The sequence below is a fragment of the Armigeres subalbatus genome, chromosome 2, assembly GCF_024139115.2.
Source record: "Armigeres subalbatus isolate Guangzhou_Male chromosome 2, GZ_Asu_2, whole genome shotgun sequence".
In the NCBI taxonomy this organism is placed as follows: Eukaryota; Metazoa; Arthropoda; class Insecta; order Diptera; family Culicidae; genus Armigeres; species Armigeres subalbatus.
The window spans coordinates 191,527,683-191,552,450 of NC_085140.1; the positions used below are offsets into that span (position 1 = coordinate 191,527,683).

General features: G+C 39.3%; 2 protein-coding genes across 6 annotated transcripts in view; one reads left to right on the forward strand and one right to left on the reverse strand.

The window, feature by feature from the left end:
- The window catches only part of LOC134211421 (peroxisomal targeting signal 2 receptor), a 358,938-nt gene that overhangs the window by 277,238 nt on the left and 56,932 nt on the right, over positions 1–24,768 (forward strand). Inside the window, exon 1 of one of the 5 annotated variants that reach the window (XM_062688260.1) lies at positions 7,733–8,211. The exons of the other annotated variants lie outside the window; for them this stretch is intronic. The gene's annotated coding sequence lies outside the window, so the exon portion shown is untranslated. Of the gene's footprint in view, positions 1–7,732; positions 8,212–24,768 lie in introns of those variants that run through there. 5 annotated transcript variants of the gene reach the window in all.
- On the reverse strand, positions 16,848–19,774 carry LOC134211419 (arrestin homolog). Its single transcript, XM_062688253.1, has 4 exons — positions 19,464–19,774; positions 18,781–19,332; positions 18,372–18,705; positions 16,848–18,312 (listed from the first exon to the last, which is right to left on the reverse strand). Exons 1-4 carry the CDS (start codon positions 19,626–19,628, stop codon positions 18,167–18,169), a joined length of 1,197 nt encoding a protein of 398 aa, XP_062544237.1. The 5' UTR covers positions 19,629–19,774; the 3' UTR covers positions 16,848–18,166.

Here is a 24,768-nt window from a genome sequence, read left to right on the forward strand (position 1 = left end):
TTCAACATGGTTCTGTCAAATTGAATACCAAAACAGAAATGCTGCCCAACACGTTCAAATAAATAAATTTTATACAAAAAACGAATGAAAACAAGCATGCGTGAAATGATGAACACCATTTTAATAACATTAATAAACATAAACAAACTGAATAAATAAATCGAATTTGTTTCGAAGTCTCGGTCGAAACATTATATGCGGTTCATGTTTCATTGGCTAAGTTTTCATTTTACTTCTCCTAAATTCATGCGCCATTGATTGAAGAAAAATATAACTATGCCAAAGCATAATTTTGAAATTGATAGGAAGTAAACAAATTCTCGAATCTGCAAAAGAAAAACAATATGGCGAGTTGTCGATAAACAACAGGGTCGATGAAGAACGTTCATAACATTGATCTTAAAAGATGTTGAAATTACGTTAAACTTCTATCATTATTGGGGTATTTATTCTGACGAAACAAATGTCCAAAAATGAACATGTTATGACCCTTGTTCGTGAAATCTTTCTGTAGACATGTTTTATGTTGTGAGAATGTAAAACGAAACATCTCAAAAACCAAACAAATGTCAAAAATCGACATGTTATCAGCAAGTTGTGAGAATGTAGTATGAAACTTCTTCTCTGATCAAATTGCTGTATGTTTTGCAAAAACCTTTTCATAACATTTCTTGAACATAACATGTTTTGTATTTCATTTTCCCGACCTTTATTCAACATTATTATTAGATCTTCGTTAATAATGATGTTTTCGGTGTTACTTGGGGGTTTAACTTCTCATAGAACTTTCGTGTGTTATTAGCGCGGTACAGTTGCTCCGTTTCTTCACGGTCTCGATCTTCCTGCTGGCGCTTTTTCCTCCGGAAAATTGAGTTTTGTCTGTTCCGCGCCTGTTTATATCGTGCCTCGTTCGCCCTCGTGCGGTGTTGCAGCAATCTCGCCCATGCTGCATTCTTCTCTTCCACTAACTGCTCACATTTGCCGTCATACCAGTCGTTTCTCTGATCCGGGGGCACCGTGCCTAGTGCAGCGGTTGCGGTGCTACCAATGGCGGATCGAATATCTCTCCAGCCATCTTCAAGAGACGCTGCGCCTAGCTGCTCTTCCGTTGGAAGTGCCACTTCCAGCTGCTGCGCGTATTCTTGGGCTAGTCTACCGTCTTGTAGCCGCCCAATGTTAAGCCGCGGCGTCCGACTTGTACACCGTCGAGAGTTTTGAGCGCAGGCATACTGCAACGAGGTAGTGGTCGGATTCAATATTCGCACTGCGGTAAGTGCGGACATTCGTGATGTCGGAGAAGAATTTACCGTCGATTAGAACGTGATCGATTTGGTTTTCCGTTTCTTGGTTAGGTGATCTCCATGTGGCCTTGTGGATATTTTTGCGGGGAAAGAAGGTGCTTCGGACTACCATTCCGCGGGAGGCTGCGAAGTTTATGCATCGTTGGCCGTTGTCATTCGATACGGTGTGCAGACTATCCGGTCCGATGACCGGTCTATACATTTCCTCCCTTCCTACCTGTGCGTTCATGTCACCGATGACGATTTTAACGTCCCGCAGTGGGCATCCATCGTATGTCTGCTCCAGCTGTGCGTAGAACGCTTCTTTCTCGTCGTCGGGTCTCCCTTCGTGTGGGCAGTGCACGTTGATGATGCTATAGTTGAAGAAACGGCCTTTAATCCTCAGCTTGCACATCCTTGCGTTGATTGGCTGCCACCCAATCACGCGTTGGCGCATCTTACCCAGCACTATGAAGCCGGTTCCCAGCTCGTTGGTGGTGCCACAGCTTTGGTAGAAGGTAGCCGCTCGATGCCCGCTTTTCCACACTTTCTGTCCTGTCCAGCAAATCTCCTGCAGCGCCACGACGTCGAAGTTGCGGGGATGTAATTCATCGTAGATCATCCTGTCGCAACCTGCGAAACCCTAGCGACTTGCAATTCCATGTTCCAAGCTTCCAATCGTGATCCTGTATTCGTCGCCTAGGTCTTTGCCGATTATATCGAGTCGCATTATCTCTTATATTGTTCGTAATGATTGGTTTTCTAGGCGGCTTATTGGGCCTGCGCAAACCTCCTGTCTCGTCGGAGGGCCGTCGTGTCAGGGCTGTTTAGCGTCCCACCTAACACCAGGACTTGGGCTTGTGCGCTTTGATTTTTGCGTTACGTAATTTGTGAACAAACCCTTAGTAGTGGGGACTTTTGTCCCACTGAAGAAGAAGACGGCGAGGACAGGCTTAACCATTAACTCTCGCAAGCTAAAGTACTTGGTTGCGGATAAAGACAGAGTGAGACCTAGTGATGTTGGTGTTGAGGATTAATTGTAAAACATACTAGAGCAATCGCTAAACCCGTCTTTTGAAATCATGAAGTTTGATATGTCGCATGATGGTATTTGCTTATTTCCGTAAAGTGACTCAGATACCGGTTCCGGCGGAATGTGGTGTTGTGACACAGATTCTGCAAATGAATCTAGTACCTTCGCCTTAAACATAATTTTATCATAAACTAATCTGAGATTTTGCAATCGAATCTTAAGAAATCGTTTTAAAAAACCATGAAATCGATACTTACAATTGAAATGTTTACGGACATAATTCGAACTAGCCTCTTTTTTTCTTAACACCAGGAAACTGCCACAACCTTACTAAAATGATTTGAGATTTTGCATAACTATTCTGCTGACAATAATATTCACATAATTGCTTAGGCTGCGTTAAAATCTTAAGGCTGACGGAATATTCGGTTTCCGCTAGCACGTCTTTCGCCCGGTTTATGAAGCCAGTTCATGCTTCGCCATATTAGGAGACGCCTTCGACCAAGGTAATCACGTCGGTCTAGTTTCACTAAATATTTCGAAGGCGTTTAAGCTGCTGGTAGACTGAGGTTTCACTGGTTCACTGTTCACAACTTTTTCTCCCACCGGTCCTCCCGGATCTTTATAGACCTCCCCGCCTTTAAGATCTACCCAATGGAGTCTGGGATCCCACAGGTTCTGGAAGTGACGCTTTTTCTGTTTGCCATTAATAAGGTTTTCGATGGCGTACCCAAGAACATCCTCGTCTTCGTCTGCGGTGGGTCTGTGAGTCTCGTCGGTCAGATTCACCATGTCGGCCGCTAAAAGTGTCCATGGCCATGTGTACAACAGGCGCACCGTCTTACCGGCTCTAGTAATCTAGATAAATGGGCAGCCGATCCCAAACCGAAAACTCGTCAAGGGTCTCGGAGTCTTCATAAACCGAGGACTGTCCTTCGTCCCTTATTTCCAAGCGATGGAAGCCGGTTGCAGATCAAGGATCAAGATCGCATAGGACAAATAACAGGGCCACTCGATATCGATTCGGCCAAGCTTTGATTGATAGCAGACTTCTATTCGAACTGGAGCTCACTTGTGTAGAACGTCGGTAGCTAGTCATACTCTCCCCAGTCTCCAACCAGCCCCTCCGAATAACTTCCGCACTTCTTTCCTCCATACCCGCCAAGGCTGCAAGCGCCGAAGCAGGTGTCTTCCCATTGTACCAACGTGTGCAGGCGGCTATTTGCCAAAAAATGATGCCACACCCGGAAACCACAGGATTCATCTCCTTGTTCAAGAGGATCGGATACTGTACACGATGGCCGGCGTCAGTCTCTCCCAGTGGTTATTCTGCCAGTGTCAGACCTGAATCAAAAAGATCTTCCAGGACCACGCAACTACGGAAGGTCAAATGATCCACGACTAACGATGCCACCAGCCTATCAGCCCTTATCTGCTTCCTCATAGATGGAGGGCTGTACCACCAATTCTAGATCCTACTTGGATCTCCCGGATATAGATCCCTCTCCAGTGACCAGCTACCCTGAACATCCCGACCCGGGTCGTAAGACCTCTTCTGCCCATGATTTCATAGTTGACGTAACAACAATTTGAAATTTCTGCGAATTTGACTTATTAGACATTTACTCGCTGAAGCATCGACACGTTGCATGTTCCAAGTTTCGTTAACTGTTTACGGGTTAAAATGTATTAAATTAGAGATTTTTGTTCTTAAATCATCCCAAATACAAGCGAAAGTGCAACGTCAACTATGTAATCATGGGCAGTCTGGCACTTAACCATAATCTCAAGAAGGTCAGGGGAGGATGTTGCCTTCCATACTTGGCGTTCCCTCAATTTGACACCAGCCGACTAACTTCTGTGTAACAGAAATACGTAAACCGTCGTACTCAGAGTAACCCGGATAAAAAATATCATTAAAATATCATAAATTTTTTTGTTACAACACCATTTAAAACATAATTTTTACCACTGAATATAATGGAATTTTGACAATAAAATCACAAGAGAAATAATGGTTTTCCACGATAAAATGAATGGTAAATGGGACTTTTACAATTAAAAAGGGGGGTTGTTATGTATCTTTACAATAAAAAAATCGAAAATTTTCCATACAAAATTCGGAGCAAAACAATTGATTTTACGGTTCTTCAATGGGATGATTTCGAGCGACAAAACAATAGAAAACAGTGTGTTTTAAATGTTTTCAATTACTGTTTCTATTGTTTTACAATAGGAATACAACAGGATTTAGAATACATTATACTGCAATATTACAATAAAAATACAATACAATTAATTGTTTTACATATCCATATTATTTTCCTCCGGTTGTTTAGCATATCTTTAGACGAATCCAGCGCACTACTTCCAAAGTTAAGTGGGTTGCCTGTATCTGGAGAAAAATCCAACATCGGTTTAAAAAGTGTACTAACTTTGTTCCGAATAGATATAAACCTGTGAAAAATGTAAATTATAAAAGAATGTCAGTTTTATTAGAAAAAATACGTCGAGAAGAAAAGAAAAAAATACCTGCATCAGTTCTTATTATATCCCGTTGGTGAGATTGGCCAATGGTAGCCACTGAACGATCTTCAATCAGTGACCAGCAAGCAGCAAGTAAAGGAACAAGGATACATGTTACCATGCATGTCATCAGGTACTATGATGATAAAATTTTCATTTAATTTTTGTTCGGGATGAACCACTGCGTTCATTATGTACATTAAACTTTTGTAGTATAAGATTACGATTACCGGTGGTGAGTATAAGCAGTTTGTCAGCGCAGTATCATTACTTGACACTTTACCGGTCGCTACTAAACGCGCTGCTAAAACAGTAGCGCAGCTGACAGGTGACCAAATTGACCAAATAACAGCGCTACTATTTGATGAACTATCAAACGTCGAACGTCACCGATACGGAATGCAGCCACCGAAATGATAACCGAAAATACCGAAAATAGTGACCGATGCGAAAAAGAGTGACTAATCTAAAATGACAGTACAGTGAGAGTGATCAAAATACTCGCGCCCAGTAATGATGCTTTAACGCGCTTCAACACTTTAGATACTCACCACGGTACAGAAGCCATAGTGATCTACCGCTTTCCCAGAAGCAGAAACTGCAATGAAAAAAACACTTTCTGCACCATACAGTTCCATTATTTTCATCTCTTCACTAATTATAAACAAAACTGTACACGGTCAAATGAATCCAGCCATTCTCCGAGTAAATTATAAGCAAAAGTTATAAGGCAAAAGTTCCCTTTCATTTTTTTTTAAATCAAATTTTTATTGCAAAACATTTCTAGACCTGCAACAAGACCTGCAATATGAAAATATATACTTGAGAACCGGTATAACATTTTTATTCATTTAACAAACAAAGCTATTGTAATTTTATTGTTTTCAATTGTTATTTCATCAATATAATAAATCCATGAAATATTCCAAAATTATATTAATTCAATAACATTAGACGGATTTCCAGATCATCCAAACCGAATACTTTTAAAAATTGTTTAGTTTTTGGATGAGCAATACTAAACATAAGCGAACAATAAAAATATAATAGCATATATCGGAAACATTTAAATATATTGTGATTTAAATGTACGTACAATAAAGATCTTTTACAACCGTGAACATTTTACAATAAGCATACAATAGTTTGTATTGTTTGCCACACAATCTATTGCATTTCAATGGGTTATGTCATACAAGTTACTGTAAATTTTTATCCGGGAAGCCACGCGTTTAGCGACATTTTTTCTTTTCGTTGACGATCTGAATATTGCCATCACTCAACTGATTTTCCGATCAGTTTATGAAGAAAATCCTCCGCATCAAATAGTTTTTTTTTGCAGAAATCCTCCGCTATGATAAGTTTTCCTTCTTATCGGTTTTATGAATCGATAATTTGCCCAAAAAATGGTTTTTCTATCTGGCTGCAGCGATTTACCTGCGAAGAACTGCGCGTTTCAACCATTGGATTCCTGGATATCCGTACATCAATTGTTGGCCACCCGACCAAAGTTTGTCGATGGGTACTCCCCACCGTGAAAGACAACTACCCCCACGCCCCACCGCTATTGATATCTTTTATCCAGTACTTTCGTCCAGCTTTCACTTTCAAACCATTTTTTTATGTGTGTAGCTCTAAATTGAATCATTTGTTTGAGTAACTACATAAGTCCATTTTACACAATTTCGAGAAAACAACAAAAAACTGTTTCTGAACAAATTGGCACCGAATCTTTCGATTTCTTCGATACAGATCAATAGTTTTTGGCAAAACTCAACACCCTGGGGCACTTTTGGTGCAAAACTGTAAGCAGTACAGTTGCTCTTAAAAGTGCGTGGACATATGTAGTTTCTCAAACAAACGAAAAAAAATTCATACATTCATAGCATTCCGGAATAAATTTTTTTTTTCGTATTTTTTGCCAGAATACGTATTTTTGGACGAGGATTCAGAATATATAAAAATCTCATGTTGGCCAAAAATGCTACATATGCAGTTTCTCAAACAAACGGTTCAATTGCTTTTTTGTTTATTATGTATTGTATTTTTGCTTGCGGAATAACACTGGATTGGACCTGAGGGTTGCATTTCAACACTAGCGTATAATTTCTACAAACAGGAAAAGATTTAAAAACAACTTTAAAGTCAGTCCCATTCAATAGAAATTTCATTACAAAATCTTATCCAGCAGCACTGTCACATTAGGGGTGGTATTCCTCCCCCTAACCCGTCATCTTCGGAAGAATTTATGTCGCGATAAAAAATAACGTTTCTCGCAATCTTTCGACGACGGCGGCGGAGGCACACGAGCGAAAGAAAAATCCTGAGGTAAAAAGAGGCGGAGCCAAGATTTAGCACTCGCGAACGCACACAAGCAAACGGGCGAATCTCAAGAATACGACGGTGGCGACGGAAACACAACAAGGATATGCGCGAGTTTGCTTTTTTTAGTACAGGAAAGAACAAGGGGGAACTTTACTTGGCGTGATCTGGTGAGGCTGGCGGAAGGAAAACGCAACGATGAAAGAAATCACGGCGCACCAACACAAGAAGGCAAACCTTTCGTTTGGGTTGGGAGCGCAAGGATGTAAGAAAGCGCGAGTAACGGAATTTTTAGTGTCTTATCCTTTTCCTTTTTAAAGCGTTTTTTGTGCGTATGGCTGATATATACAGCAGTTCGTTAGGCAAGCCGGGTTTACTGTATAGGTAAGCTTTGTATTCTGGTACCGTTCCGAGGGGAAGATGTTAGGATAATGATCACGTTCGACAGTGGGATGAATTTCTTCAGGACGGCAGGGAAACCAGTTGTACATAGACTGCCGCGACGGCAAGATGATGCCACCAGGCGGCCGAGCGAGAGAGTGGTGGAAAGTTTTGCCGGGAAAAGAATCCTTTTAAATTTTTAAAAGGATACCGCGAGTCGTACGCGATTGCGTCGAAAGCAGAGCAGTGTGGCACGCGTTCGTGTCTGGGTGGAAAGTCGGTGTGCGTATGTGCGATAGCAATGCGTGAGTTGACAGTGGTGCAGTAACCGCAAGGAAAAATTTAAATCACCTACCGGGAGTGCGGTAGAAACTTGTTTTTCCTGCCCTGTCTCGTCAGTCTTTGGTGTGCCGAATTTGGGCAAAGGTGCTTTCCCAGATTTGTTGGTGATCGAGAGTTCTCTTGTGTGGGCAGTTGACGTGAAGCCGAGGACTGGATTTGCAAAAGATCGATGTGGTTTGACAACAGTTGGGTTTGGATTTCAGTTACGAAAAAGAGTGCGCGAGTATAATAAACAAAGTGTAAAGTTGATCGACAGAAGGAGGAAAGCGAAGGTTTCTAGTCCACTTGAATTGTTCACCAAAGTGCCTTGATCATCTAGGATATAAGGTAAGATTTGGGAAGAATTAACAAATGAAGAAATAACATGGTAAAATATTTTGTTATTTTGTTTAGATAAGGTAAATTATTTATGGACAACAAGTGACATAGTTCTATCATGAAAAATCGAATATTGTTCAATAATGTTTAACTGTCTGCCTCAGTATATTTTTTTTTTATTACTATTCTGAAGAAGATGAAGTGTTTTATCTTCATCTTCTACTCTGTTAACAAAACTCAAATGTTGAAGTTACTCTCAATACAATATTACTTATGGAAATATGTTTTGTTCGTTTATCGCTTTTTTGAGACAAACACAGTCTTGCTGCAATCATGGGTTACAAAACATACTTGAATCAGTTAATCAGTTAGATAAGTTTCTCCAAGATATGTATGTGATCCGCTAAATAAGTGTGATCGATTGACAGAGGCGATTTTGTACACCTAATGAATTTTGAGATTTTGAGTTTATCCCAACACTGTACAAACTGTGCAAAAATGTACCTGCGGGTGAAGCCAATGTAGGTTGTGGATGCAAATGTCACCCACGAACATACACACTTAAAATAAATTGTTTTTCATGCAAAATCGCATCGTTTCACTAATTTTCCGAAAAATGAATGGGACCCTAAATATACCGACCATATTCAAGAATATTCATTGTTTTTTTATATGCAAAGAACGTTTAATCACTGTTTCCGCAATGGATAATATAAAAAATTAGTCATGTGGTAATGTATGAAGTGGACAGCAAAGTGGACGTAGGACGTTTTTGAAGTGACATAATATCCAAGTATCTAACAACATACATTCTTTTAAAATGACTTGCAATGTCAACATAGATCAAATCATTTTAACAAACGTTATCATCTATAGTGATGGATGAACTTAAACTATCCTTTAAAATAACTACAATGAAGATCTAAAAATAATGTTATGATCGATTTAGAATAAGAATGTGTCATTGACAAAAAAAAAGTATTTAATAAGTTTTGTGATTATTTACAAAAATTTGATGAAAAATTATTCATTATTCTGCTCACCGTGGTTTTCTGTATCGGTCAAAAAAGGAAGTTTGGATATCAAAATATTAATACAGTATCTGCTCTGATTTCGTTTGTCCGGTCTGCTAGAAATAAACAACGGAAGATAAAAAGACAGAATCACCGTCTTCGACCAGAGGTCGCACAGACTGAACACTTACATCTAGCAAGATCATCCAGTGACAATGGTTGACGATAGCATAGTCACCAGGATCAGCAAAAATTTGCACCAACAGATCAATAATCTTTCATTTATATTAATTTTTATTCAATGTTAAACAATTGCTCATGCAAGCTCTCCATTTGAAGAATATTTTTCAAAATGGAAAATTAAAATGAAAAACAAAATAAAAATTTCATGAAAAATTAATATTTTTAATCATGTCAAAATTGTATATCATCTAGACATTTTCAATTAATTTTTGTTTTTTTTTGTCACAAAAGTAATAAACTTGTCATGAATGCAAATAAATAAAATAAAACATTGTTACGTAAACATTTGGTCGAAACATTTCTTTGTGCCAAAATTTGGAATTTTCTCATGCGAAAAACATCTTAAGTAATCTTCTCTGTATAATAAAAATGAAATGGTTTGTGTTCGTATCCGCATAACTCGAAAACGGCTGGATGGTATGGTTATTCTTCATTTCTTCAGCAAATATGTCCGTTATCGTTTCCAACGGATTTATATGATATTTTCTCATGCGAGAATTACGAGTTAGGTGAGTAAATTTAGAAAAAAAAACTTAAATAAAGATTGATATGGGAATTTCGCATGGGCAGTTCACAACGCGCTTTTTCGCCTACTATGCAGGACAACGTCTGCCGGGTCAGCTAGCGAAAGAAATCCACCTTTTCTGGGGTGTTGCAAATGTCACAATGAACTATTCGAAGCACCGCACTCTAGATCAATTTCTTAGCTTTTTATACCGAAGTTGGATTTTTCTCCAGTTACAAGCAACTTACCCAACTTCGGAAGTAGTGCGCTGGATTCGTCTAAAGATGCGCTAAGCAACGCATCAATTAGTTTGACTGATAAAACTTCGGAAAAAAGTTCGGTTTGGAAGTCCCGACTTCCGAATTCTAATTTGGTGCTACGCCGACAATATGGAGAGCCACCAAAATATTGATCGAAGCAATCTTGGTACTTCGCGTTGAAGTCATGTGGTCAACCATCACGGACTCTAGTGACAGTTTTCCAGAAGACTTCCGCTTGCCTAGCAGCGTGATAATCTCCACAATTCCCATCAGCATCCGAGAGGACTCTCATCAGAATCCGAGAAGTATTCTCATTGGAATCCCTAAAGAATTCTTTCCAGAATCATCGAAGTCCAGAATCCAACATCCAGAAGAATTCACACTGGATTTCTTTCGGTAGCCTTGGGAATCTGTGGGAAATACTTTGCTTCGGAATTCCTCCGGAGTCGTTCGAAGATTTGTTTCGGAATCGTTCGAAGATTTGCTTCGGAATTTCTTGACCCGTCGGAATTCCTGGAATACTCCCTTTCGGAATTCCAGGTGGATTGCCTTCAGAATCCCTGGAGGTTATCTTCGGTATGCTTGGAGGATTACCGTCGAAATCTCTGGAGATTCCCGTCGAAGTCCCTGGAACATTCCCGTCGGAACCACTAAAGGATTCTCATCTAAATCTGTAAATCATTCCTGTCGGAATTCTTGGAGGAATAATGCATTTTTTTTATTTGAGATTGGTAGAATATTTATGAAATATGCAAAAATATCCACTGCCATCGGCGGGAACCTGACGGCGATTCGTGATCGTGACATATTGTCTTTTTAGTGTGCGGGACAAAGTTTAGCGCTACTACACTTAGACGCAATAGCCGTACGCTATCAATTTAAGTCATTGTAGCAATCATCGGCTAGTAACAGAAAGCACGTGCTTGAGAAAAGAGAATATGGATGAGTGTGATTGATTCGCAATTGCCTTAGGTGGTTGGACCGTATTTATCACATTACCACTACGAAAGCTTAATGCGGTGGAATAATGTTCGAGGATTTTTCAAAAGAAGCTCAAAATCGATAAAATAGATGAAGGGGCTATAGCCCCCCCTAGGCATCGGGGCTAGTTACGCCAATGATTTCCGTGCTATTGTTTTGTTTTCCTCAACCGCTGGAAGCGTAGCTGGAAGGTCTACAAAAAATGTTATTATGCTTCGAAAATTGATTGTTCAAACCATATGCAAGATATCTGCCAGCACAACCGGACAACCTATGGTTGTCAGAGGGCAAAGCCATCTTCCATCTTGTCGGAATTTTTACTTTGTGACATGATTCCGAATAACTCCCATTAGCTCAAAAGCCCTATAAGATCAATAATTTTGAAATAACATTAAGTTAAATTATTGGTTCACGTAGTTCGGCAGTGCTGGCAGAATAAACGATTTTTTGCATATGGTTTGAACACTCAATTTTCGAAGCGTTATAACTTTTTTCGTGCACGTTCCAGCAACGAACGTTCTTCAGCAAAGTTTTTCGGCATCCTTTGGGTTATACTTTAACGCAATGTGCCACTTGGTTTACGATGAACTGAAACCTCTAGAACTAAAAATGCCAAAATATGCGTTTTCCCATACTAATTTCCATACAAAACTCCAATTGCGATGCGAAAAGCGAGGAAGCAACCAATTCGAAAAACCATTGATTTTAAAAAAAATTACCATGACGCCCCACTCTAATATGTATTATATGTACTAAGTGGAACTGGAAAAGTTCGTTTGCATAATAGATTAGGGTTTTCTTTCTTGAAAAGCTTACATGTTGATTTTCGTTTAATGAATTCACGTTGAATCAGTTTCGGCGCAACTTTTAATTCAAAATGCTTTGTCCGAGAAAGCAATGCCTGTTTCCTCGCTGGGTGTTATCTTAGTGTTGATGATGGCTCCTTGATCGTGGTCAGTGTTGTGGGCAAACAAAGCCGACTGGAAATTGAGCTTATGGAAATGAACTGTTTCATGAAGTAAGTTTTTTTTGCGATTTGAAAAAAGAACTGTTCTGATTTATATTTAGGAGATGGAAACAGAACCACGTTGGAATTGAAGCTGCTTTCTTTTAGTCCAGTTCATACCGGGTTGCTGCTTCGCCTGTGTCGGTCAGTATGAAATGAATGAAAAAACGCGTCGCGCTCTTTTATGTTTTTTCGGCACAACTAACGGCAGCTTATTTATTGGCGTTTGCTCCAGTCAGATCATGGTAATGGAATGATGTGGCATTATAGGTTTCTGTGACTTCAATGATTTACTTTTGAAACAATTTGGAGATAAGTTTGGTGTGTTTCAACAAATGTTTGATTTCAATCAACCATGAGTTTTGAAATTTAGGGTTTTCACTTAACACTGCTCAACTGTAAGCTTGAGCTTGAGCTTGAGCTTGATTGACTGCTCGTAGTTGCTACTCCATTATGACCAGATCAGCTGTTCTTGCACAGGGAACCAACAGATGTTTGCTTGGGACTAGCACACATCTTCAATGTACAAGTACTGGTGATCTCATTTGTTAGGTCATACTGGCGCCTGCCACGTCAGAATGCAAGTCAATGTAGGGAAGGGGGAGGAAATGATGATGCAATCACTCACCCACTGCAAGCCGAATATACCTCTGCACTTGCCACGAGTTCATGCGGAATTTGTTGGAATTTCTGGGTTAGGTTGGAGAGGCAGAGGTCCGTCTTGGTTAACGAGCTGCCAATGTGATAGATAGGAGAAGGTAACTGATGGAATTTCTAATGGGATGTAGGAAACGAGCTCTATAGTTCATTTCCAATTCTAGCAGATTACTGTTAGAATACTCAAATTGAAGGTATAGGAATAGTAATGGAAACGGTATGGAAGTCCATTTCCAGTTCTAGCGATTGCTAGAACATGAGAAATGAAGAGAAAGATACAAAGTAGGAGAGTGGAACGGACCTGGGATTGAACCCACGACCTCCTGCGTATGAGGCAGAAGCAGTAGCCATATGACTACCGAGCCCGCTTCCTTAACACTGCTCAACTGTAAGGTCGAAAAAGGCATATCCATCTGAGGCAGAATAATCTTCTATTTTTTCTTATTTTTCTCCTTTAATAGCTCTACATTCGAACTGTAATTTGGTCTAGCTTTTCAAACTAGTCTTCTTTTAACAACACCAAGATAATGTTCCTCACGGCAACGAAACGATCCTAGTTTGGAACGAGAATCGAACTTGTCATTTCAGGATAGGAAGTTCTACGCTTTTGCTCGCATATCCTGCTGGTCGAAATAAATCATTTGACCGAATATGTCATTTCACCGAAAATACCGTTTGACCGGAATGTTCGTTTGGCAGAAAGAACCATTTGGCCGAACGGATCCCAATAATACATGTGGAAAGTGTGAAGTAAATAATGATTATTGAGGAGTGAGAATGAGACGTCTCATTTATCTCTGTTAGTATCGATAAATGTGAAGCGAGAAGTGAGAATGAAACGTCTCCTCATCTCACAGTGACAAGTGAGAGGTGAGGGATGTACAGCTTTAAGTGAAAAGGAAGACATTTCACTTCGCACATCTTACACATTACTTTTACTTCTCATTTCTCACTTTCCACAGTGAGAAGTTAGAATCAAGAGTGAGATATGATAGCTGAATTCTCATTTTTAAGTTCTTATGGAAAGTTTAAAATGGAAAGTGCGAAGTGAGACGTCTCACTGTGTACTTTTGTGCTTCTTTCTTCTCATTACGTTTCACTTCTCATTTATTATTTCTTACTTCTCATTAACTACTTTTTATTTCTCACTTATCATTTCTCTTTTCTCACTTCTTATTTCTCGCTTCTCACTTCTCATTATTATTAATCACTTCCCATTTTTCCATTCGCTTTGTTAGGCCAAATTGACATTTTTGGCCATATCGACGGTTTCGTGCAATACCGACGAGCTCGGTGATCTAGTGCCTATCGCTTCTACCGTATAAACAGGAGGTCGTGGGGTCCAATTCCAAGCTCGTCCCTTTCCTACTTCGTATTTCTAGTTCTTTCTGTGTGTCACGTTCACCCAAAACGATTCTTCTGTTACAACCTCCCACACAATTCCAAAACCTCCTGTGGAATTTATGAGAGGTCGTAGAGTTCTCTGCATCTTCCTTAAAAAGGTGTCCAACTAACCATCCTTCCCCTTCCTCAGCATTCGCAAAGACGTGACCAGGACTGATCTCTACTATTGCAGAGTGCATTGCTTCCATCTAAGAGATAGTGTTTAGTCCCAAATCAATATCTCTGGTAGCGGATGAAAGTGATGCAACTCTCATACAATAGTCTTGGTTTGTACCACCTACGAATTTGTGCGAATTGCTCAATGCTAATCCTAATGCTAATATCGACGGTTTCGTGCAACACTGACAACTCTTTTTTTTTGTTTATGACATTTTGATACCAATGCACGGAAAATGCTATAAAGCTTCACCTCTTACAGACCCTGGTCGAATTTTACAAATGTACCAAAAGTATACGTATTTCAAAAATTGATGATGTTTCGAATAATTCATATAAATCTATGAATTTGAATTTTTTTTAGTTTTTTTTCACTGAAATACTAAAAACCCATCTATTTACAAAATGATCTAAAATTCGAAATAATCACAAAAATATAGAAGTTTTGTTTTTTTGAGTCAAAAATTTTAAACGTTGTTCCTGAATTATGTTTTTTAGTTGGGCCTATAAGGCACGAAACCTTCGAATCAACCTGCGCAGGAAACGATATTTATGATCGTATAATCCGTACAGCCAAGTGAACAGTCAATTGGTGCATATGACATTTTCGGTCAAATGACCTATTCAGTCAAACGGCCTTTTCCGCCGTTCGGCCGAACGACCAGTTCGGTTAAATGACATTTTCCACCAAATAACTTTCGGCCAGCATTTCGGTTATATAACGATTACGATATTTACGATCGTATGACTCGTTCAGCCAAGCAACATTTACGGCTCTGTTGAGCCATATGACATTTTCGGCCAAAAGAACTATCCAGTCAAACGACTTTTTCCGCCGAATGACCTGTTCGGCCGAACGACCAAATGGCAATCGTTCAACCAAATGACATTTACTGCCAAATATCTTTCGGCTTAATTATTTATTTGGCCATTATTTTTCGGCCGGCCGATTAACTTTCGGCCTAACGGCCATTTTGCAAAATAAATACCTTTCTGAATGATTGGCGTGTTGATTTCAGCAAAAAAAAAACAGACAACGAACAAGCCGGAATTGGCATTCATCTATGAATTTGGAAAAATGTTAAGACATAATAAAGCAGTTTCAAGCGACCATAAAATGTTGAAATTTGTAACGAGTTGCTTGGATTTGGACGAAATTTTGCAAACGTATTGAGCATAACAAAATTTGTATTTTGACATTATAAAATATTGTTTGGACTCACTTTTGAGAAATGGTAGGGGATCAAAATGTCCATGTAAAAAATAGAAACCGAATTTTTTTAGAAATCGAATCAACAATGTATTAGGAAAACTTATTTAAACATGTTGCCAAAAATGATACAAAAAAACTCTGATTAATCCATCTAGCGGGCAAAAAATACTAGAAAATATGAATGAATGTTTTTAACGTGTTTTGTGCATAGAAAAATAGTGTTTTGGCCATAACTTCTGATCCCATAGTCCGATCAACACAATTTTCAATAGGAAACAAGATTGCTCATCGAATGCAACTTGTTGCTGTTTGGGGTAAGTGACGTAAAAATTGGCGAGACTTTTTTACAATTGTCTGAGAAAAATAAATATATTTTGGCCATAACTTTTGATCACATGGTCCGATCAGCCCGATTTTCGATAGGAAACAACACATGTTTGATGGATGATAAGGATGATGAGACCATGAGACTATTAAAACTAAATCCCAGAAATACTCCAGAGTTGCAATCAATAGAAGAGTACTGAGCCGAGAATATTCTTAAATAATTAAATCGGATGAAGAAAATTGAAAATCGAAGACCAATGCGCAAATCATGTCAATTCTAATGTTGTACATACAAAGTTGTATACGGAATCTTACGAAACAAGAGGCAGAATTCGAAATTAGCAATGAAAATAAATTAAATCATCATGGCATGTCGTAGCGGAGGGCCCTTCAAGTAACATTTTAAGTTTTATAACGCTCTTGAAGACCAAAATTTACTCTACAAGAGTGTTATAAAACCAGTATAAAATATGTTACTATAGGGGGGTTTTGTTTCACATCCTAAAAGACTCAAGTTATTTGAACATAAGCCTGATTTTCACGAAATAAATTTGAATATTACAATTTTTCGTCTATGTTCTTCATGTAACTAAAGGCCTTATAATTTTTCCAAAGAGATTCGATGGAATCCTCAAAAATTGGAAGCAAAACAGAAAAATATCGTCTATGCGGTAGGAATGTTCACTAATTTATGGGGTGTTAGTGGAAACAAAGACCTGTTTAACTACATATTAGTTTGTAGTTGCAACTTTTTTTCTTTCTTTATCATTGAGGTTTTCAGCCCTGGGCTGGTTCACCTCAGAAAGTCGAATAAAGAACAATTTTGATTTATAGGATAATAGATTCAAGGAATCAAGGAGTAACAAAATAAAACCAACTGTTTGAAGCTGTAATAAAACCAATTCATTATTGCCAATTATTTTCGCAGAGAAAAAATGTTTACAAAATTATGAATAAATATAAAAACTTCTTTTGTTTTTCATTCTGCATTTATCGTTTTTAGTTCTGATAACATGTTTATTTGCATTTCAACTATTATACAACAAATGAAACAACTAAATCAAAACCTAAAAACTAAAGACCATTTGGAAATTGACAATTGTAGGTACCTGTTGTTCTATTTATTTTTTGCTTGATAATCTACATTTAAATAAAACTGAAATCCCCCTTCCGCTGTCCTGGCATCTCCGAGCTGGCTGAAATTCGCACAAAACCTCAGCCAACCACAGCATTGATACGCGCAGCCGGAGAAGGATTGCGCTGCTATTGCTCTGTTCACTTGCCCGGATTGTATCTCCCTTCGACCGGTGGCCCCTTCGAAGTGCGGAGAAACCCCAAGCAAAAGGAGATGCTTTCCATCGGCACAAAACGAAATAACTTAAAGGGTTCGAAACTTGCCACTCTCTATCTTCTGGTCCTGGCGCCATGGGGAAAACTCGCCAATTCAACTGGAACCGCTCAAAACACGCACACCAGATTCGACCGGGTCCGATTGAATGGATTTTCAGCTTGTTGGTGCGGGGCCAGTTGATACAGAAATCGCGTTTCCAGTGCGAATTGCAATACAATAAAATAATAAATTCACTCTTATTTTTGCGGTAAGCTTGCAGTCATGTGTCACTATATCGTTTGCATAACATCATCTGCCTTAAAACTAATACACGAGGTCCCCCTTAGAGATTTCAATAGTCCAAGAGTATCCGCAGGGAACTCTAGTTCCGTCAACATTCACCAGAGGGCCACGTTCGTTTCTGGTTCACTTCTGGTTACTCGTTATTTGGCTTATAGTTGTGTTCGATTGATCGAAAGATTTGAACTTTTTTCATTTTTTTGTGATGATGGTAGTTGGATCAACTGCGCAGTTGTCGCGGCTTACAGCCGAAAATCAATCGACGAATCGAAACGTTCGTGTTACTTTATGGCTTATTTTTTTTGTTTAATTTTTGTGTTATTTTTATGTATTTTAAAACTAAATTACTTGAAAACTAAACTGACTTTCAAAATAGAGAGGCAAATCAACTTTTTGAAATATCACATAGCTTCTCGATTAGTATACAGGTGGGTTGTCTTTGGCGACTAGTTTTTTTGTTTTGTTTCAGTTCTGGTGGGTGTGAGAGAGTAATTATGGACAACTTAGGATCCAAAATCAAATCTTACGGGAGGAAGGTCTTGCGGTCTCATAATGACATTAGATGCAGCTTATTCTGGTTCGTTCATTCGCAGCCGAGCGAAGTCCTCGAAGACAATGTTGTCATCATCGTCAGCGTAGTGGGAGTTCTCGTAGCGGTGGCGCTCGATCGACTTCATTTTCTTCATGGCGTTAACGCGTTCGCGTTCAACGGTTCCTATAAATATCGGAAGATATGTTAATCCTGTTAGCACTCATATAGTTTTAAAATATTACCAGGAGCTGGGGTTAGCAGCTTGAAGGGAACGTCAGTCTGGAGCTCTCCGCCAAGGGTTCCGCAGTTCAGTTTCACGCGGAGTGAGTACGAAATGATGATACCCATGGCATCGGAGTGGCTCTTACCTTCGCTGATCATGGTCGAAGAAGCCAGGTTGACGTCCTCGTCACGGAGGTGTCCGTCGAGGGCGATTCCGCGACGGTCCTTGTTGCTGGAAGCCAGTGGTACCAGGAAGAAGGACTTGGTGAAGCTTGCTCCCGGAGTGATCGGGCATCCTTCGCGAGTTTCCAGCGAGGCGATGTGCTTGCTGAACTGGGCATTGACCATTGTAACCTGTTGCAATTAAGATCGAATTAAGTTACCTCGAATTGAAACCACACGACTAAACTATTGAATATAGATACTAACCTCACAGTGCTGCACCACGAAGCACTTGATGCTCTTCACGGTCTTGCGCGAGTTGTTCGTCACCACAATGTTGGCGGAGATCTTCTCGCCGTGGTAGTAGACCTCCCGATCGAGGGTGACCTCCAGGTTGATCTTGCCCTGCGAGAAGGTGAAGCCCTTGCTGACCAACGAAGATGGCAGACGACGACCACGGGTGGCCGGAGCGTGCTGCTGCTTCTTGATCATCAATCCAACGGTGCTGCGCTTGTGAACCTTCTCCTCGGAATCCTCGCCGACGTAGATCCGGATCGAGTATTCCACACCAAGTGGCTTACCCTGATCGTCCTCGCCGGCCTGCAGCGTAACCGAGCTTGGCGCCATGTTCGGGAAGTGGAACGTGAACGGATAGGCGTTCTCGCCCAACTTCTTGACCAGGCGTTCCTGCATGGGGGTCATCTCCATCTTCGAGTTCACCATGGGATAGACCTGTTCCTTGGTCAGGACCATCTCCTTGGAAAACTTGACCCCCATGACTTCATCCTCCTCGCGACCATAGCGGTAGACGGTGACGAGCTATGGAGTAACGAGATGGAAGAGAAACGCAACATAAAACACCGAGCATCAAGTAGCATATGATTTAGTTAACACGTAAATCCACGAAATTAATCCATTCATGTTTTATTTAACTCTCGAGTATGACCCACCTGACCGAAGACCTTGCGTCCCCGCAGGTATTCCTGGTCGATTACGACCACACCGTCAACGGGTTCACAATAGTCTACATGGTCGATGAAGTCACGCTTTCCCAGGTAGACAGTTAGCTTGCCATTTGGTGCGGATTTTTTGAAAACTTTCACAGCGACAACCATTACTAGATTTGTATTATTTTACTATCACCACTAATGATTCCAACGAACTTTGATATTTTGTTCAGTATTACTAGATTCACTAGATTACTTTCGGTCAAACTCCTACTAAGCTATGGTATTGGTTTGAAACAACAACCAGAAGTGCAACTGGTCCGCAGGAAGGACGATGTTTTTATACCTTCCTCGTAGGTCATGCACCGACATGGCTTCTTCCTGGGCTTTCTTTCTGCATGCCATTCTAACCAAATTACCTAACCAACGTTCCTGTCACCATTCCGCATTTATTTTTATTTCCTCTTCTGTATTGTTTACCCCACGTCCCCGTTGCAAAGAAAAATCGGTCTTCACTGTTACGCGTGCATTGCTTTTGAAGCATTCTTACGGGGGTGGTAAATTTGTCACCATCCATCGTCCGATACTTGTCGCATGTTCCTGGTTATGCATCATGTTTACCATTTCCATACACTCGAGCTTTTGTAATCCTATTTCGACACTGCAAGGTTATTCACAAGTGGCCAACAGTTGTGACGTCACCCATTGGATTTGTTTTGCACTAAAAGGTAAAGGGGCCTTTCCCTCCTCAATCCTGTTGGAATGGAATTCAATAAGCATATATATGTTTACTGTGAATCACTCACCAAAATAACTACTGTCGATTTACGAGTGGCTTTGTGTAAAATAGTGCCGAAACATGTGACTCCAATAATAGAAAAATCCGTGAACTGATAAACGGAACGAGAGATAGATACAAAAAGTTCAGTTCTAATGATTGATATGCTTAATATTATTTATCAAATAGAAATTAGTTATTTAATTAAAATAAATTAATTTAAATTGAAAACTTCATCCCACTCAAAGTCATTATCTTCAAATCATGACTGATACGAAAATCAGATACGTTGCGTGGCTGAATTGAGAGTGCATGTGCATTAGAGTGATTCAAATTTTGACTTTTTTGCCCCCCGATGCTTAAACGATTGCATTTGCCATTTTAATAATTCTCCTAAATTTTTAGCAATTTTGGATGTAATTTGACTGTGCACACGTCATTTGAAGTTTGTATGGAAATTACTGTGAAAACTGACCCTTATGTGGAAGACCGTTCCGTGAGGTGGCCCATGAACTATTTAAATATAATCAACACATTGCCTACACAGAATACTTCTCAAGCTGAAAGGCAGTTGTTGTTGCGAAGCGATTTCTCGTTTGGAAGCAAAGTTATGAAGAAAACAAAAATGCTCATTATTGATATTGATGTTATTCTTTTACGTGTTAAATTGAATTTCCCACGATTCAGTATTTCCCTAATAACTTTTCTTGTGATCATCAAATCGTTTCGCACAAAGACGGCCTGTTTCCTTGTAAAATTTCTTATGTTGCCGATGTACTCATATGTTTTAAGAGCTTAAAGGGAAGCGTTGGGGAACGGTTTTCCTTGAAAGTTACTGTTTTCATAGCAATTTTCATACAAACTTCAAACCGCGCGTGCTCACTTAATTTACTTACAAATTAGCTAAAAATTTAGGTTTGGTAATGAAAAGGCCAATGCAATTGATTAAACATGGGGGAGCAAAAAAGTCAAAATTTGAATCACTCTAATGTGCATGTTTATTTCAAATGCTGTTCAAAACAAAGTTGTCATTTTCTTCATTGACGTTACATCCCCCACTGGGACATTGCCGACTCACAGCTTAGTGTTCATTCACATAGTTATTAACTGCGAGGCCAAGCTACCATTTCTGCATTCGTATATCATGAGGCTAACACGATGATACTTTAATGCCCAAGGAAGACGAGCCACCCGAAAATTGTCTAGACTAGAATTGTCGCGTAAAAATCGACTTGAGTGTAGTTGTTCTGGTTGGGTGAAAATTCTGACAGATCAAAAAGATGTATATATGAGACTACGTTAGCCTTTTAGACTCGTCGATTCCACAACGGTTGAAGTATTCACAAATTATGTACATTGTGGTATGGAATTTAGCCACTTTCGATTACATTTCATTCTCTTAGATTCGAATTCTTACAAAGGTATTGAATATCTTAGTGGTAAAACTTAGCCTCTGATATTTTAACTGCAAAGTCAACAATCTGATGAAAAATTTTGCTGGCAGTCATGTGGATGCATCATTTTTTTTTTGCTATTTTATACAGTCTGAATGCCAAAGAGCAATTTTGTCACTTAGAAGGCTTTAGCTGAGCAAAGGCAATAGGGCACTGCACGGACTGCTTTGTCCCTTTCTCGCTGCAAAGAAATTAGAAAACAACAAGGCCAGTAAACGTCAAAATTTATGAAGAACGAAAGAGAAAGAGATGTTTCCGTACAGTGCCCTATGGCTTTCAATAATGAGCCCAAGATTTTTTTATGTACAGATTATCCGACTTGTCAATATCCCCAACTCAGCCATCTTGGAATTTTGTATGGAATTTATGCTCGTTTGTTTATGTTTTGCACTGACAATTAATAAACCCACCCCCCCCCCTCCCCGCGCTGATTATTCCCTTCTACTGACGAAGTCGGATAACATGTACATTAAAAAACTTGAATGAGCCACCGAGCAGCTGTCATCTTTTCATTTCGCGCTTGCTGCGACACAGCAAAGCCAAAATAAAAAGAAGACAGTTGTTCGTTTCTTCTTTATTGAGATTGGTGCCTCTGAAAATGCGAGGTGAAAATTATTTGGATTCTGGGCAGTTTCACCTTATAGTGATATGGAATTGCTAATATCATTTTTTTTAAATTTATTATAATAATAATAACTTATTATAATTATAATAATAACTTATTATTTCAACTTATTATTATAATAATTACCGTATTAAATATGAAATAGAAAATTGAATATATGGAAGTATGCATCAAGTTACTCTTTATCATGATACTTATTATTATAAATTACGTAATCTAAATAGGCTATTAGATGTACATTTTCTCGATTCTAATCGAAAATATAGCCAGTTTTAGGATACGGCAGGCATGAAGATCTTATGTAGAAGTAGATTTTAAAGCGAGCAGAGGACAATTTTTGGTGACGATGTTAATTGAATGACCTTCTTTCTGCTAAGCTTCCAATTGGAAGGGACGAGAAAAATATCAGTGTACGAACAGAATCAGTTCAACTGATAGCCCTTCCAAGTGGAAGCTTGACGCAAGGAAGGTTATTCGATTTATATCGTCACCAAAAATTGCCTTTAGCGTTTATAAAATCTACTTAATTCTACAATTAAGCCTTTACGTGTAAAACACTTTTGCGCCATACAGGCTTTTCTTTCTACGAACATCGTCCTAAATACACTTCAAAATTGTTTTTTATGTAACCTTTAAAGGGTTTCCTAAAGGGGTTGCACATTCGTTTGCCTTTCAAAATGGATTTTGGGACGAATAAACCGACAACAGTGGATGTGGATCTGATCCTTCAGAGCAAAAGGCCTGGTTTGTTCGCAACAGATTGTAATTAACAGGAAATGTAGCCTAATTTTTCGTTATTGAAAATTTGCCCGATCGGCCATTGTGTTCCGGAGCTGATAGAATTCAAGAATTGCAGCAATCAACGCTAATAAATGTGAATTAATGGATAGTGGCGCAGCCCGAGGGGGTTCTGGGGCTACCCCAAACCCCAGAAAATTAAGTTGTGGAATTAAGTTAACTAATTTAAAAATGATAAAATCATAAGCGCGAAACTGTATTGTTCGATTTCTCGTCGTCGGTTTTATTTTTCGTTAACAACTCAATTGTTTCAAGTTGTTCAACTGGTGCAAGATGCAACCTTATTTATCACACCAAATCATTTAAAATATCGACAAGCTACCGCAATTAGCAATAGGAATTTTCTCACAAAACTATTCTAAATTCAATCGTGATTTTTCTTTCGATTTCCCCGAGAAGCTTTCATAAATTGTCCCTAGAAGTTGTTCTGAAATCCTTAGTTTATTTTTAATTTCAACAGAAAATGCAGCTTGGACAAACGAGCAGGAGGTCGTGAGTTCAATCCCAGGCCCGTTCTATTCTCCCACTTTATGTCTTTCCCTATACTTCTAGCAATCCCAAGAACTGAAAATGGACCCTTTCCATATACTTTCAGCTTAACTAATTTAGCATTCAGTTAGAATTAGAAATGAACTGAAAAGCTCGTTTCTGATTCCAATAAAAGAATATAAAATCATTTTTGCAATTCCTGATCATAATACCTGGTTTACAGTTGTCATTTGAGTGATAAAACGGCCTACTTTTCCATACCAACAGAATGGGTGCTTTAATGACCATTATGCAACTCAAATGGGTTGCATAATATTCATTATAGCACTCATTTGGGTGCTATAATGAAAAACCTACATTGGGACAGTAGTTACTTGACTACATTTAGCTGAATTAGTTTGGGTGAGTGTTTAAATAGTGTACTCTAAGCGTCTCGTAATAAATGAAATGGTTTGTTGGACATAACATCACAATTTTCCAAAGGCAATTGCATTCATCGCTTCATAGCTTTTCAAGCTATGCAATTTGGCACGATAAGATGGAATCTTATTGTTCTCTGCCGCAACATAATTTATTGGCATGAATGATCATGTGGAGTAAATTCGATTGTACAATTTTGGTATAGATTTATCATATTAAAGCCCATTTTTCGTCATTGCAAAAAATAGCGTGTGCAACTCGTTGCAAAACTCGATTTTTTCAGCACTCGTAGTATTTATCCAACTCGGCAAGCCTCGTTGGATAAACGTACAACTCGTGCTGAAAAAATCATCTTTTTGCAACTAGTTGCACAAACTACTATTCTCTTCAATCCAGCAATCCGTTAATTAAGACAAACTTCTGCCATAGATTCCCTGGATCTAGTCATTTCAGTAGTTGGTATTCCGTGTACAGGTTATTCATAGCCAGGTCGTCAAACTTCATAAAAAAAACTTCATCCTCGTTCCTCTGATTCCCATTCCACTGTGTCCCATATTAGGGTGTTGTTACTGTCGAGGTCGAGTGCAACTCGGATGCCTTGGGTGAGTAGGTATTTATTAGTGGTCGAGGTGAGCACAGCAATCACGCTGGCGGAGTCTGTAAAAACTAGGGCGTGACCAATCCTCGTTTCCACAGCTGCACAAATCCGGCAGGCGGTAAAACAAGGCTAAATTCCTATCAGAG

Excerpts from the sequence above, each read along its gene's own strand:
- LOC134211419 (XM_062688253.1), bottom strand. The coding sequence starts at position 19,628 with ATGGTTGTCGCTGTGAAAGTTTTCAAAAAATCCGCACCAAATGGCAAG. Across the intron at positions 18,706-18,780 it reads TCGTGGTGCAGCACTGTGAG|GTTACAATGGTCAATGCCCA; the intron begins GTTAGTATCTAT and ends TAATTGCAACAG. Across the intron at positions 18,313-18,371 it reads GCTGCTAACCCCAGCTCCTG|GAACCGTTGAACGCGAACGC; the intron begins GTAATATTTTAA and ends CGATATTTATAG.